The sequence below is a fragment of the Gobius niger genome (assembly GCF_951799975.1).
Source record: "Gobius niger genome assembly, chromosome: 3".
Classification (NCBI taxonomy): Eukaryota; Metazoa; Chordata; class Actinopteri; order Gobiiformes; family Gobiidae; genus Gobius; species Gobius niger.
Genome location: NC_136854.1, coordinates 43,375,241 through 43,389,973, shown reverse-complemented (window position 1 = coordinate 43,389,973; position 14,733 = coordinate 43,375,241). Strand labels below are relative to the sequence as shown.

The 14,733-nt window shown below is 38.8% G+C and overlaps 1 protein-coding gene across 1 annotated transcript in view; it reads right to left on the bottom strand.

The window, feature by feature from the left end:
* Nucleotides 1–6,486: 6,486 nt before the first annotated feature.
* The window catches only part of LOC306960920 (equilibrative nucleoside transporter 2-like), a 40,688-nt gene continuing 32,441 nt past the window's right edge, over nucleotides 6,487–14,733 (bottom strand). Inside the window, exons 9-13 of the mRNA XM_079553527.1 lie at nucleotides 13,937–14,025; nucleotides 12,128–12,233; nucleotides 11,948–12,033; nucleotides 9,077–9,273; nucleotides 6,487–6,610 (exon numbers count right to left, since the gene is read on the bottom strand). Coding sequence (XP_079409653.1) covers nucleotides 6,499–6,610; nucleotides 9,077–9,273; nucleotides 11,948–12,033; nucleotides 12,128–12,233; nucleotides 13,937–14,025 — 590 coding nt within the window. The 3' untranslated portion in view covers nucleotides 6,487–6,498. The remainder of the gene's footprint in view (nucleotides 6,611–9,076; nucleotides 9,274–11,947; nucleotides 12,034–12,127; nucleotides 12,234–13,936; nucleotides 14,026–14,733) is intronic.

Sequence of the window (14,733 nt, the reverse complement as noted above, 5' to 3'; positions counted from 1 at the left end):
AACAAAATATAATGTTTATTGTGGAAACAGGCCGTTGCTGTAGTCCAGGGGTGTCCAAACCTTTTTCATGGGGGGCCACATATTGAAGCGTACACGGGGTGAAGGACCATAGATCGGTGGTTAGAGCCATGAAACCTTTGACAAGCAGAGGTTTAAAATGTGCCCCACACCGTCATTTATGCTTAAAACCTTCGTGCAGCTCTTCGTAAAAGGTTCATACTGTCTTCTTAGCCTCTTATAGTTTTGTTCTTTTAGTAAGACTGAAGGTTTAGTTTACCTGCTTTAGCTTTGATCACTTCCTGTGATCATCCTCCATGCCAGCTCAGAGCACATTTTATTGGTTAGTTAGGTTAGAAACAACTAACCTAGTTGTTAGGTTAGAATTGTGTCGAAATTATTACATTTCAAATAAAAAGGACCATCTCTGATATTTACTGATTCAGAAAAAAGGCCAAGGGCCAACACAAATTGGTCTGAGGGCCGCATTTGGCCCCCGGGCCGCACTTTGGACACCCCTGCTGTAGTCAGTAAAGAAAGGAGAGAAATCATAGGGTTAATAATGTTAGCTCACAGATGCAAAAACACAGTAAAAAATACAATTTGCACCTTCAGGGTCTTCCCTGTTTCCTAAATTCAGCAGCATCGTTCTGTCAACTTCACTAAAACAAAAATCAACAATGTGTAAAAATCAAATGTTGTAATTCTGGGCTAATAATAATAATAATAATAATAATAATAATAATAACTAGAAATGCAATGGCTGCGCCATTGCGATTGACTGCGGAAATGCGGGAAGTGAATGTAGAAATTGCATAAACTCTTCAAATTGCATAAATCCTAAATGGCATAAACTCTTAAGTTGCATAAACTGGTTAAATCCCATAAAGTGGTTACTTTGCATAAATTATTAATGTTGCATAAACTTTTATATTCCATAAACTGGTCAAACTGTTGAAATGGCCTCAGTGCTTGATTGGCAGAAGCACAAATGGCTGAAAGGCGGAGTTTCCCCATTGGCTGGATTCCCCCATACACACCAATGCAAAAATTTCAAACTCTCGTATAAAAAAACTGGAAAACTGCAGAAGCCAATTTTTTCTCAAAACCCACAAGTTGCAGAAGCTGAACATGCACAAAGTGCAGAAATTGCAGAAAATGCAGAAAAAAGTGCAGAAAAGCATGGATTTGCGGCAGCCCCATTATAAGTCAATGGGAAAAATCTCAGACATTTTGGCCGATTGCGGAAAAACCGTAAATTGCAGAAGTCCCAAAAGTAACAGCACCTTCTCCTCAACATGCAGAACATTTTGATGCATAACTTGCATAAATTGCACAAAGCATGAAGGTGCTGAAAGCTCTAGAAAATCGGGAAAAAGATGGAAGAGGAATAATAATAAAGAACATGAAAACCAATAATTGACTGCGGAAGAATTCCACAGTCAATCAATGACAAAAACATGCACAATAGGCCAGGATGAATAATGTGTGTGAGTGAATGTGTGGTGGTGTCAGAGGGTCCGTTGGCGCAGACGTGTGTAGTCGCGAAAGTGCTTCTGACAGTCTCCCCCAGGGGAAACTGAAGCTACAAACATAGTTTACACCACCGAGTATGGAGTGAATGTACAAGTGTCTCATGTAAAGCGCTTTGTGACCATGTCTGTGAAAGGCGCTGTATAAATAAAGATCTTCTTCTTCTTCTTCAAAATGAGTCTGGAATGACATATACATTAATAATGGTGCCATAACTTTTTTTTTTTAAAGGAACAGGCCACCGTTTTTCCATACTGAGATATGTTCTTACCTGAGCTTTGACGAGTTCTTTAGGACCTGTCTGATCTTCAGTCACGTAAACACAGCGCAGACGGCGTTAGCATTTAGCCTCTCCCTCTCTCCTCTATAGCTCCAAAACAGGTCAAGATAGAAGCTACCAAGCTCTTCCACGTTTTCCCTATTTAAATATGGTTACGTGAAGTGTTCCACTACAAAGTATAATTACACACAATTAAACAATGTGGATTTTCTAAGCGGATAAAAGGGTAAAAGACACAGTAAATCTTCACTTTACTGTGCGGATGCCAAATTACTCCTGGTATTATTACGCCTTACAATATAGTTCCCCCTTTTATCCGCTTAGAAAATCCACATTGTTTAATTGTGTGTAATTATACTTTGTAGTGGAACACTTCACGTAACCATATTTAAATAGGGAAAACGTGGAAGAGCTTGGTAGCTTCTATCTTGACCTGTTTTGGAGCTATAGAGGAGAGAGGGAGAGGCTAAATGCTAACGCCGTCTGCGCTGTGTTTACGTGACTGAAGATCAGACAGGTCCTAAAGAACTCGTCACAGCTCAGGTAAGAACATATCTCAGTATGTAAAAACGGTGGCCTGTTCCTTTAAATTTTATTTGTCCTTTATTTATCCAGGATAAAACTCGTTGAAATTAAAAATCTTCAGAGTGTCCTGGCCAAGATTCTTTCAAATTAAAATATGCAATAATTTGCCACAGAAAGTAAAGGGTTCCCGTAATACATCATTATGGATAAATTATATATTTACTTCACAGCCTGCAATTTCATTCTTGGGTAGCACGTGATTGGGATTATTTATTGTTGGGATTATTTATTGATACTACGCATCAACGATTTCAAAATTGGTTCACAAGGAATAAAAAAAAAAAGATTTTGCCTCGCGTTGTCGCTTCTTCGTTGTGTTTATGTACGATTTCACGGTGTCTTTTTCCTGTTTTGCAACTTTACGGCTTTGCAAAAACCTTTAACACAAATGTATGATACAACAAGAGTCATGTTCATGTGCGGAGAGAAAACGGGAGCATCACAAACATGAAAAGGTTTTTATTAAAAACATTTGAGATGAACAAATATTTACAAAACATGACTTTTCCGACTTTTCTTCAGAATTGCTAAACGTGTGAATCAAACTGTCAAAACAATTTTACAAACAGAAGGCACTTGTCAAACAACACTGCGGGGAATGTAAGTTCACATCTGGAACAAAGAAAAGGCAGATGTTTAACCCCTTAACTCCCGCCTGAACCGAGCACATTTCCTCCAGTTTGGCTTTACCCCAATCCAAAAGCTTCTGGAAAAAAGGTGTGAAAATAGCAACAAAACTGAGACGAAAACAATGATATAAATGTGACAAAAAAGCGAGAAAACATTGGCAAAAAAGTGACAAAAATTGATGAAAAAGTGGCAAAAATGTGACAAAAATGTCACAAGAAATTGACGAAAAAATGACAAAAATGTGACAAAAAATGACAAAAAAGTTACCAAAATGAGTCGAATAACCAACAAAAAAATGATGGAAAAAAATCTGATGACGTGAGGAAAAAGATCCTCTCGGTTCAGGCGGGAGTTAAGAGGTTAAATATCTTTTGTATTAATAAAATGACGTCTCGTGTTCAGAAAACGCTTCAAACTCAAAGACCCAAAAAACAAACATTCAAACTTGTAATCAAAGAAAAGGTAAGTCAACTTTTAAAGCCGCGACATTCGCTTTTTGAGCTGAAAACATGACAACACACAGCGGTGGTGGAGTCATTAGTGCTTTTGACTCGCAGCAAGAAGGTCCTGAGTTCGATTCCCAGACCGGATGGGCCAGAGGTGAAGCTGAGTCACTGTAGATACAGACGGCATCGTGTTATAGGAGGGGGCGTGGCCTCGCCCAGGGGAAACAGAATCTTTCACTCTTTTTACCCATTTTAAGGTGGAATATAAACTTATTTATCACATACAAATAAAGTCAAGTCTAAATCGGGTCCATATGGATGTTTATTCACAGCAGATTGTTCAGTGGAAGCGAAAAAACGGCAGTCGTAGCTAGAGTTAGCATTAGCACGATGCCAACACTACGCATCATGTTAGCATTCTCCGTTATTTATGGGCTGTTGAAGCACTTTGCTCCTCTCCATGTCTTTATATCTTTATTAAGTAGAAAACTATATTCATGATTCAGCGTTTGTTAAAGTTATTAGAGAAAGATTAGAAAAAAAAATTGTTTTCCCCCTTTTTTTCAAACATGACCATTATGGGCGATTCCCGAGATGCCGTCTGTATCTATGTCCAAATCCCCTTAAAATAAAGTGGATTTCCAATAAATCTTTAGCTTTAGTTTTGTAGCTTTCATTTGAAATACAATTGGCTTGTTGCACAATGTGGCTACGCTAGTTCCTCTGAGCTGGAGTTGTGGGCGCTAGTACTTCCTGTTTGTATTCATTTCCATTAAGAATAGCTTCGACCCGTTCGAATCATCGTATTTCCTACAGTTCCTGGTAGACGATAACTTCCTGCAGGTTAACGAGTTGCTGTACAGAGTAAATATTTATGTTTATAACCCGTTAACTCCCACCTGAACCAAGCACATTTTCTCCAGTTTGGCTTTACCCCAATCCAAAAGCTTCTGGAAAAAAGGTGAGAAAATAGCGACGGAACTGAGACGAAAACAATGGTGGAAATGTGAAAAAAAAGTGACGCAAAATTTGACAAAAAAAATGACAAAATTTTGACAAAAAGATTACGAAAAATTGACAAAACATTCTCCAAAAAAATGACAAAAATGTGATAAAAAAATGACAAAAAAGCTACAAAATGAGTTGAATACCCCCCCAAAAAGATGGAAAAATATCTGAAAAAGATCCATTTCGATGAGTTTTGTAGGTCTTAGCTTTCAAATGAGGCGTTACACTGGCCTACAGGATCTGGGTAAAGCTGAACTGGAGAAAATGCTCTCGGTTCAGGCGGGAGTTAAGAGGTTAAACATTTGAAATAGTGCCGTTTATTCAGTTCTTTCATAGCATGTTAGCCTTTAGCTTCAAGACAAACAATCGATCCTTCATGATCACAGGCGTCTCTGATCTGAACTCATCAAGATTTGAACACACAGTAAATGATCGTCTACCGGGAACTCACCGCCCACAACATAATCTTTAGACAATATGATGATTATTCCAGGAAAAGAAAACAGACAGGAAGTCCAGGCGCTCACACCTTCAGGTCAGAGGAACTAGCATAGCCATACGGTGCAACAAGCCAATTGCAAACAATGTTACAGCCAAGCCAAGCTTCAGGACGGAAGACGTGACAAAGAACAGTCTGTGAAACTTGTCTGAAGGTAAAACATGTACCTGACTAGGGCTGGGCACCGTGAAACCAGTTTGGTGTCGGGAAAAAAAGGTTTAGGCACTACTGGTGTAGAAAAGTGACAAAAATCCATCAGAAAAGTGACAAAAATCCATCAAAAAAAGACAAAAATCCAGCAAAAAAGTGACAAAAATCCAGCAAAAAAGTGACAAAAATCCAGCAAAAAAGTGACAAAAATCCAGCAAAAAAAGACAAAAATCCATCAAAAAAGTGACAAAAATCCATCAAAAAAAGACAAAAATCCATCAAAAAAGTGTCAAAAATCCATCAAAAAAGTGACAAAAATCCATCAAAAAAGTGACAAAAATCCATCAAAAAAGTGACAAAAATCCATCAAAAAAGTGACAAAAATCCAGCAAAAAAAGACAAAAATCCATCAAAAAAAAAGACAAAAATCCATCAAAAAAAGACAAAAATCCAGCAAAAAAGTGACAAAAATCCAGCAAAAAAAGTGACAAAAATCCAGCAAAAAAGGTTTAGGCACTACTGGTATTGAAAAAAACAAGTGTCAAAAGCTTGTACTGAAAAGAAATATAAAATCACAATTTAAAAGAAAAAAAAAGAGAGACACAAAAAAATGTGGGGAAAATAAGTGGGAAAAAATGGGAACATATTGTGAAAAATAAATAAATAAATTGGGGGAAAAACACAAAGACAAAAAGTGGAAAATCGGGGGAAATTGTGTAAAAAAATAACTGGTTAAAAATGGAGGTAAAAATAAGAAAAACTTGGGAAGAGTTTTTTCTGCCCTTTTGTCGTTAAAGGAAGTTTCTTGGTTGTTTCACCTCAAATAGATTATACAAAAGAAATGACATCAAAGGAAAAGGAATAAATTAAAATGATTGGTTCTATAAAACAAATCATTTATCGGTGAATAATATCGTTCAGGCGTCGGTATCGAAAACCAAGTATCATTAAAGAAAGACTTTACGGTATCCAGCCCTATACCTGTACACACAGAGACCATCGAACCCACAACCTTCTTGCTCAAAGGCACTGAGGCACTTTTGTGGAACAGTAGGCTAAGCACAGTAACAACTATTCATAAATAAAAGCCACAAAAAAATGTATAAAAAAATAAATACAAGGAATGAATTTAACCTGAAATACCTCAAAAATATAAAACCTTATCTACAAAACCTTATTCTCTCAATAATAATCAGTTCCTTTAGTCTCTGTTCCTGAGTAACTGCAGTTCGTTTAGTCTAAAACTGTTTTACGTTTTAACATTTACTTGCCCTGATCTATGGTCTATGATCTATGGCCTTGTCTTCTGGTCTGAACACCATGTGGGGAGGGAGATGCACCTTTACTGTTTGTGACGTTTGTGATTCTGTTCATACGATGGAGCCGAGAGCGAAGGACAGAGACGCTCCCAGAGCCAAACCCAGAACCAGGAAGAAGGTCATGAGTGAACCGGCCGTCTCTGCGTCTCTGCCACGGACGAGCCTGCAGACAGACAAACAAAACAGTCAACATGGAGCAGCGGCTCTCAAACCGCTCATGACCTTATGAATAACAGAGGAGATCAGGATCAAATCAGGACTAAAATGTAGGGATGCACCGATACCGATACCAGTATCGGGTATCGGGCCGATACCACATGCTTGTACTCATACTCGTACTCATTCATGATGTCCCGATACCAGGAACCGATACCATTTGACGTGCGGCAAGCGCACCTACGAGGCGCACCTCTCAGCTGAGGAGAGAAAATAGCAACAAACTGGAGAATTCTTTAGTGGAAATACAATATTCCACATAGAGCTGACTTTATTACAGACTGCGCTCTCTAAATCAGAGTCTGTGCTGGATTTAACCAGAGCTTCATGTTGTTAGAGCTGCAGCGTCTGCAGTGTTTACAACATACAGGCTAACGTTGCTAACTCGCGGCTAGCGCAGTTTTTGGCCATTCTGACGCCGTTTTATGACCAGGGGTTTATTCTTCTGAAAAACTAACCCAGCGACTAAAAAGTCCTCAGAAAATCCAACGTAAAGACATACAGCATGTCCATATTGAGCGAAAATGAGCTGCAGCAGAACAATGAAAACGCTGTAGCTTCTCGCTAAGTTGCTACAAAACACACGAGAAAATCCACACGGAGCTGAAGTAAAGACGAAAAGAGACCATTTAAGTAACATCTCAATACTATTGTTAAAAAAAAAATACATAAATGAATAAAGCACAGGCATTAGGAGCTTTTGGACATGGGCTTTTCTGTCTATGATGGACAGTGCAATAAAAATTAAAAATTATATTGAATGAAAATAAAAATAAATGGCATCAGCACAATTCTAATATAACTGCTCTTAAATGTGTCGCCGACTTTACTTAAAGGAAATGAAAATGAGTAAATTTGCTAATTACAAACCAATCTGCTGTGAAACAAGTAAGAACGTTGAAGAAAATGCCTTGTGCTCGTATCGGTATTCGGTATCGGCGAGTACTTAAATCCAAGTACTCGTACTCGTATCGGTTTTAGAAAAAGTGGTATCGGTGCATCCCTACTAAAATGGGTCTAAACTGATCTCCTAAACGTGGTGTTAAACATAAAACAATATCTAAAACTCATTACTGAAGTATAAATGAAATAATCTCGAATAATAACGTATTAAGTCTACAATTGCTGACGACCCTGAATACCACCTGAAGAAGCAAAAGAACTAAAGGTGTTGTAGAAGTTTCAACATATCCAGTAGGGCTGCTCGATTATTGAAAAAATAATAATCACGATTATTTCTGTCATAATTGAAATCACGATTATTCAAACGATTATTTGTTGCCTTTAAAAAAATCCATCAAAAAAAGTGACAAAAATCCAGCAAAAAAGTGACAAAATCCATCAAAAAAGTGACACAAATCCATCAAAAAAAGACAAAAATCCATCAAAAAAGTGACAAAAATCCATCAAAAAAGTGAAAAAAATCCATCAAAAAAGTGAAAAAAATCCATCAAAAAAGTGACAAAAATCCAGCAAAAAAGTGAAAAAAATCCATCAAAAAAATGACAAAAATCCAGCAAAAAGTGACAAAAATCCAGCAAAAAGTGACAAAAATCCAGCAAAAAGTGACAAAAATCCATCAAAAAAAGACAAAAATCCATCAAAAAAGTGACAAAAATCCATCAAAAAAGTGACAAAAATCCATCAAAAAAGTGAAAAAAATCCATCAAAAAAGTGACAAAAATCCAGCAAAAAAGTGAAAAAAATCCAGCAAAAAAATGACAAAAATCCAGCAAAAAGTGACAAAAATCCAGCAAAAAAAGACAAAAATCCAGCAAAAAGTGACAAAAATCCAGCAAAAAAGTGACAAAAATCCATCAAAAAAAATGTGTGTTTGTGTGTTAGCATATTAGCTTGTGTGTGTTAGCCATTTATGAAGCTGTGTTGCAGATATCAACTCCGTATAACTGCATCGTGAAGTAACTTCACTTATTGCTGTTTATTTATATTACGGTAAAGTATGCGCGGAGAGAGGGGGCGGAGTTAACTGAATCGAAGCGTCGTGTCTTCCGGGTTTGAAAAACACCTCCAGAAAACACTGATATTTATCACAAAAATGAGTGCTCCATAATGGTAGAGGTACAATATATCATATACATGCCTATACTTAACTTTGGAATGGCTAAAAGAGCAGGATATAGGACCTTTAATCCAGCCTGAAACGTCCTCTTCATTATGTAAAAATACTCCTGTGCGGAGTTATAAAAAAATAATAATAACCAGAACGCTCACTCCAGCATCCTCCACCAAAATATGAAAAAAACTGAAAGAATTCAGCACGTGTCCAGCAGAGGGCGCTGACATAATAAGAGATCAGGATATAAACAACACATTACAGCCACGTGGTAAGTCAGCGAGTAATGAGCGACTAAATCAGCACTTTTAAAATGACACCCAAATGCTCTGGACTCACTGTGGGGCGTAGGCCATGCAGAGCGACGCCAGGTACCCGTTGGTGAAGGAGAAGAGCGCCATCAGCAGGACGAAGAGGGCGTCGTGCCTGAACAGGACGTGGACTTTAGAGCCGGGGACGTTGCACATCATGAGCAGAGGCACGAACACCACCCGGGAGAAAACCGCCGCGGGGAACAGGCGGCTCTGCTTCCTGGGCTGAAACAGAACGGGACAGACGCATGTGTGAGTTACGGAACTTTGAACGGCAGCATGAAGCTTCTGAAATGCTCTTCCTGTTTACACGGCGCCCTCCGCGGTCGTATGAACCCTGTAAATGCTTTCTTGACCTTTTGTTCTGTTTGAAAGCTCAGCCCTTCATCACAGGTGCAAAAATAACCGACAGAGGAAGATGAAGAAGCGAAGGGCAGAGGGGAGGAAGGGGCCTCATGTTGATCCAGGAAGTTTAACTATAGTATATGTTGTTTCAGCTCCTTTTAGATCATAACTCCAACAAAGTGGAAGAGAATGATGAAGAGGTGTTACAAATTTGATCTTTTTGCTCACGTTGTCACAGCGTACCTTTTTTAGACTTTTTTTTTCATCACTTTTTGGCACTTTCTTATTGCGTTTTCGTCACATTTTTGTCGCTTTTTTCAAGTAGCTTTTTCGATCTGGGTAAAGCCAAACTGGGAGAAAAAGGGGTCGGTTCTGGCGGGGGTTAAGAGGACAAAAAAGCTGTAAAAACACACGGTATAAAACCTCATAAACTTGAAGAATATATCTGGGCGGCACGGTAGCACAGTGGTTAGCAGTGTTAATTTCGTCGACTAAAATATTTAGTCTTAATTTTAGTCAAAGTGATATTTTTGTGACTAAAATTGGACTAAAACTAAATTAAAAGTTTCTCATGAGACTAAAACTGTGACTAAAATGTCCAGATATTTGAGTCGACTAAAATCAGACTAAATAAAAATGAAAAGGAGAGACTAAAATCATCCAAACTTGTATTGAGCGTCTGAAAGAGCCTCAGATCATGTTTAAAGGATCAGCTCTGAGCTTTGTTCATGTGGAGCAGCTCCATGAAGCAGAGGAACAACATTAAACATGATTATAATGAATATTATCAATGCAAAGTCGACTAAATTAGTCTTAAATCTAGTCGACTAAAACTTGACTAAAATCGAATTACATTTTCGTCAAAAGACCAAGACTAAATTAAAATATGTTGTCAAGATTAACACTGGTCGACTAAATTTAAGACTAATTTATTGGACTTTGCATTGATAATATTGATTCTAATCATATTTAATGTTGTTCCTCTGCTTCATGTTTCTGCTCCACATGAACAAAGCTCAGAGCTGATCCTTTAACATAATCTGAGGCTCTTTCAGACGCTCAATACAAGTTTGGATGATTTTAGTCTCTCCTTTTCATTTTTATTTAGTCTGATTTTAGTCGACTAAAATATCTGGACATTTTAGTCACAGTTTTAGTCTCATGAGAAACTTTTAATTTAGTTTTAGTCCAATTTTAGTCACAAAAATATCACTTTGACTAAAATTAAGACTAAATATTTTAGTCGACGAAATTAACTTGCAATTTTAGTCGTCTAAAACTAGACTAAAATTGAATTACATTTTCGTCAAAAGACTAAGACTAAAACTAAATTAAAATATGTTGTCAAGATTAACACTGGTGGTTAGCGCTCGTGCTTCACAACTAGAAGGTCCTGGGTTCGATTCCCACTTGGACCTGTGTGGAGTTTGCATGTTCTCCCCGTGTCTGCGTAGGTTTCCTTAAGGTTTCCCCTACCGCTAAAAACATGTACAATAGGCCGGGATGAATGCGAGTGTGTTAGAGAGCGCACATGGGGGACGACGGATAAGGCTACAATCCGGTGTGGCTTGTTTACATGCATGAGCCCCATGTATGTTCATTAACATGCACTGTCCCGACCAAATAAACCAATAAATAAAAAAGTAAATATTAGGAATGCACCGACACCAGGATCGGGCCGATACCACATGCTTGTACTTATACTCGTACTCATTCATGTGATCCCGATACCACTTGACGTGCGGCCGGCGAGAAATAGCAACAAACTGTAGAATAGTTTAGTGTAAACACAATAATCCACATAGAGCTGACTTTATTACAGACTGCGCTCTCTAAACCAGAGTCTGAGCTGGATTTAACCAGAGCTTAATGTTGTTCGTGCTGCAGCGTCTGCAGTGTTTACAACATACAGGCTAATGATGCTATTGTTGCTAAACTAGCCGCTAACTTGTGGCTAACAGTTCTGCAGAGTCTTAAGCCGTTTTATGCCCAGGGGTTTATTCATCTGGAAAACTAACCCAGCGACTAAAAAGTCCTCAGAAAATCCAAAATAAAGACACACAGGATGTTTATATGAGCCAAAATGAGCTGCAGCAGAACAATGAAAATGCTGAAGCTACTGGATAAGTTACTACAAACACACGGAGCTGAAGTAAAAGAGAAAAGAGACCATTTAACTTCAGTAATGAGTAACATCTCAATACTATTGTTAAATAAAAATACATAAATGAATAACGCACAAGCATTGAGGAGCTTTAGGACATGAGCTGTTCTGTCTGTGATGGACAGAGCAATAATAATATCTGTTCAATTCTGATATAACTTCTCTTCTACTTTACTCAAGGAAATGTAAATGAGTAAATTAACTAATTACAAACCAATCTGCTGTGGAAAAAGTCTATAAACCGTCTTCACTTCAAAAAGCCTGTTGAAGAAAATGCCTTGTACTTGTATCGGTATTTGGTATCGGCGAGTACTTAAATCAATGTACTCGTATCGGTTTTAGAAAAAGTGGAATCGGTGCCTCCCTATAGTACATGTTTTTCCCACTCACCCACTGGACGAGGGAGGGGGCGCTGCGTCCCACCAGGTCCATGACGTTGAACACGATGAAGCAGCAGACGCAGGTGAACACTTTGGCTGTGGGGAAACACCAGAGAAGTCACAAAGGTTCTTAGCGTTTGTTGATTCAGATAAACTCTCTGGCACATTCTCGACACCCTCCCGGACTCACCCCAGGCCTCGTTTTCGTAAACCGTCTGAACGCGAACAGTGATGACGGGGAACACGGACAGAGTCACAGCGAACACACAGGAGACGCTCAGAGCCATGATCCAGATCTGAGCATCAGACGGAAGCAGAACAGACACAAGACAGTGTTAAGTCTGATTCACACATTTGAACACAGGTAAAATGATAAGCAGCATATTAGTCTTTCATTTTCAACAATACGATGATTATGTTCGGCTACACATCCATACTGTTAAACGATACCAGTTTGGTATCGAGAAAAAAAAAGGTATTACTGGTATGGAAAAATTTAAAGTATTGAAATCAGGTACCGAAAAGAAATATAAAATCTGTATATTCAAGTGAAACACAAGTTGAAAAAAAACGAAGAAAATATGAAGGAAAAAACTTGAAAAAAATGAAGAAAAAGTTTAAGAATTTGGAAAATAAAAATTGGGGGAAAACATCTTTTTGAAAAAAAAGAGAAAAAAAAAAGGTTAAAAATGTTTTTTCTGCCCTTTTGTCATTAAAGGGACTATAAGGAATTTAAAAATGTTAAAATTAAGCATTTTCCTCCCCCTAAATGTTCCAGCCATGTCCTAATGTGTAGAATGAGCTCAGACCTGTTCACCACAACTGCCTCTAAAATCCTGTACGGTCACTCAAAAATGTGTCACTTCGGCCCGAATTGCCGTCATGCACGAGCTTAAAGGGACTATAAAGAGTTTAAAAATGTTAAAATTAAGTATTTTCCTCCCCCTACATGTTCCAGCCATGTCCTAGTGTGTAGAATGAGCTCAGACCTGTTCGCCACAACTGCCTCTAAAATCCTGTACGGTCACTCAAAAATGTGTCACTTCGGCCCGAATTGCCGTCATGCACGAGCTTAATATAGAAGGTGCAGTTACACATATGGCCTGAGGTGGCAGTAGTGAGTATAAAATGGCGAACTTGCTTCCAGCCCCTTTAATATAGAAGGTGCAGTTACACACATGGCCTGAGGTGGCAGTAGTGAGTATAAAATGGCGAACCTCCTTCCAGCCCCTTTAAAGGAACAGGCCACCGTTTTTCCACACTGAGATATGTTCTTACCTGAGCTGTGACGAGTTCTTTAGGACCTGTCTGATCTTCAGTCACGTAAACACAGCGCAGACGGCGTTAGCATTTAGCCTCTCCCTCTCTCCTCTATAGCTCCAAAACAGGTCAAGATAGAAGCTACCAAGCTCTTCCACGTTTTCCCTATTTAAATATGGTTACGTGAAGTGTTCCACTACAAAGTATAATTACACACAATTAAACAATGTGGATTTTCTAAGCGGATAAAAGGGGGGACTATATTGTAAGGCGTAATAATACCAGGAGTAATTTGGCATCCGCGCAGTAAAGTGAAGATTACTGCGCAGATTTCGATGTGTCGGTGTCAGCTTCTATTGACGGAAGTGAGCGGGGGAAGTCTTTAGGAGTTACTGCGCGGACGTTGTGCTCCTCGTATCATTACGCCTCACAATATAGTACCCCTTTTTATTTGCTTATAAAATCCACATGTTACATTTCTGTGTAAATATACTTGGCATGAAAACACTTCACGTAACTTTATTTAAATAGGGAACACGTGGAAGAGCTTGGTAGCTTCTATCGTGAGCTTTTTTGGAGCTATATGACATGTGGGAGAGGCTCCGTTTGCCTGACAGAGCGCACGGACAAAGACCAGACGGGGATATATTAACTCGGCTAAGGTTAGGTAAGAACATATCTCAGTATGTAAAAACGCTGGCCTATTCATTTAAAGTTTTATGCAGTCAAATATTAGCACCTTTTTAAACACGGCGATCACAGACAGTCTCTGACCATCTCCCTCCATCTTCATCGCGACGCCGGCCTCCAGCTCTTTGGCCTTCACTCCTGTAAGAAATAACAATATTTAAACACACTACATACAGAACATGAGAAAACTGCATTTGAGAACAGGTTTGGGGAGATCTTTTTGGCTGCTACTGTCAAAATACTACACAGGTATTTATCCTCATGTCCATGCATATTGTCAAAATTTGTGGAAAAAAATGGTGGGAAACTGTAGTGGTTTGTTATTGATCCTAAATATATTAGTTAGAGCTTCATGAAATTCAAGCCAAAAGGGTTTAATCTTTGGACATTCCCAAAATATATGCCAATGCCCTGCTTCCCGGGCCCCACACAACCTCCAACACTTGGCTGTGCCTGTGCCAGAGTGGACCAAAAGTGGACCAAACACTTCCAGCTAAACTCTCGCCATTTATGGGAATTTGTGCATTTCCAAGAGGATTCAAATAGAAGAAGAAGAAGAAGATCTTTATTTATATAGCGCCTTTCACAGACATATAGTCACAAAGCGCTTTACATGAGACAATTGTACATTCACTCCATACTCGGTGGTGGTAACTACGTTTGTAGCTTCAGTTTCCCCTGGGGGAGACTGTCAGAGGCGCTTTCGCGACGACACACGTCTGCGCCAACGGACCCTCTGACACCACCATGCATTCACACACACACATCATTCATCCTGGCCTATTGTACATGTTTTTAGTGGTAGGGGAAACCGGAGTACCCGGAGGAAACCTACGCAGACACGGG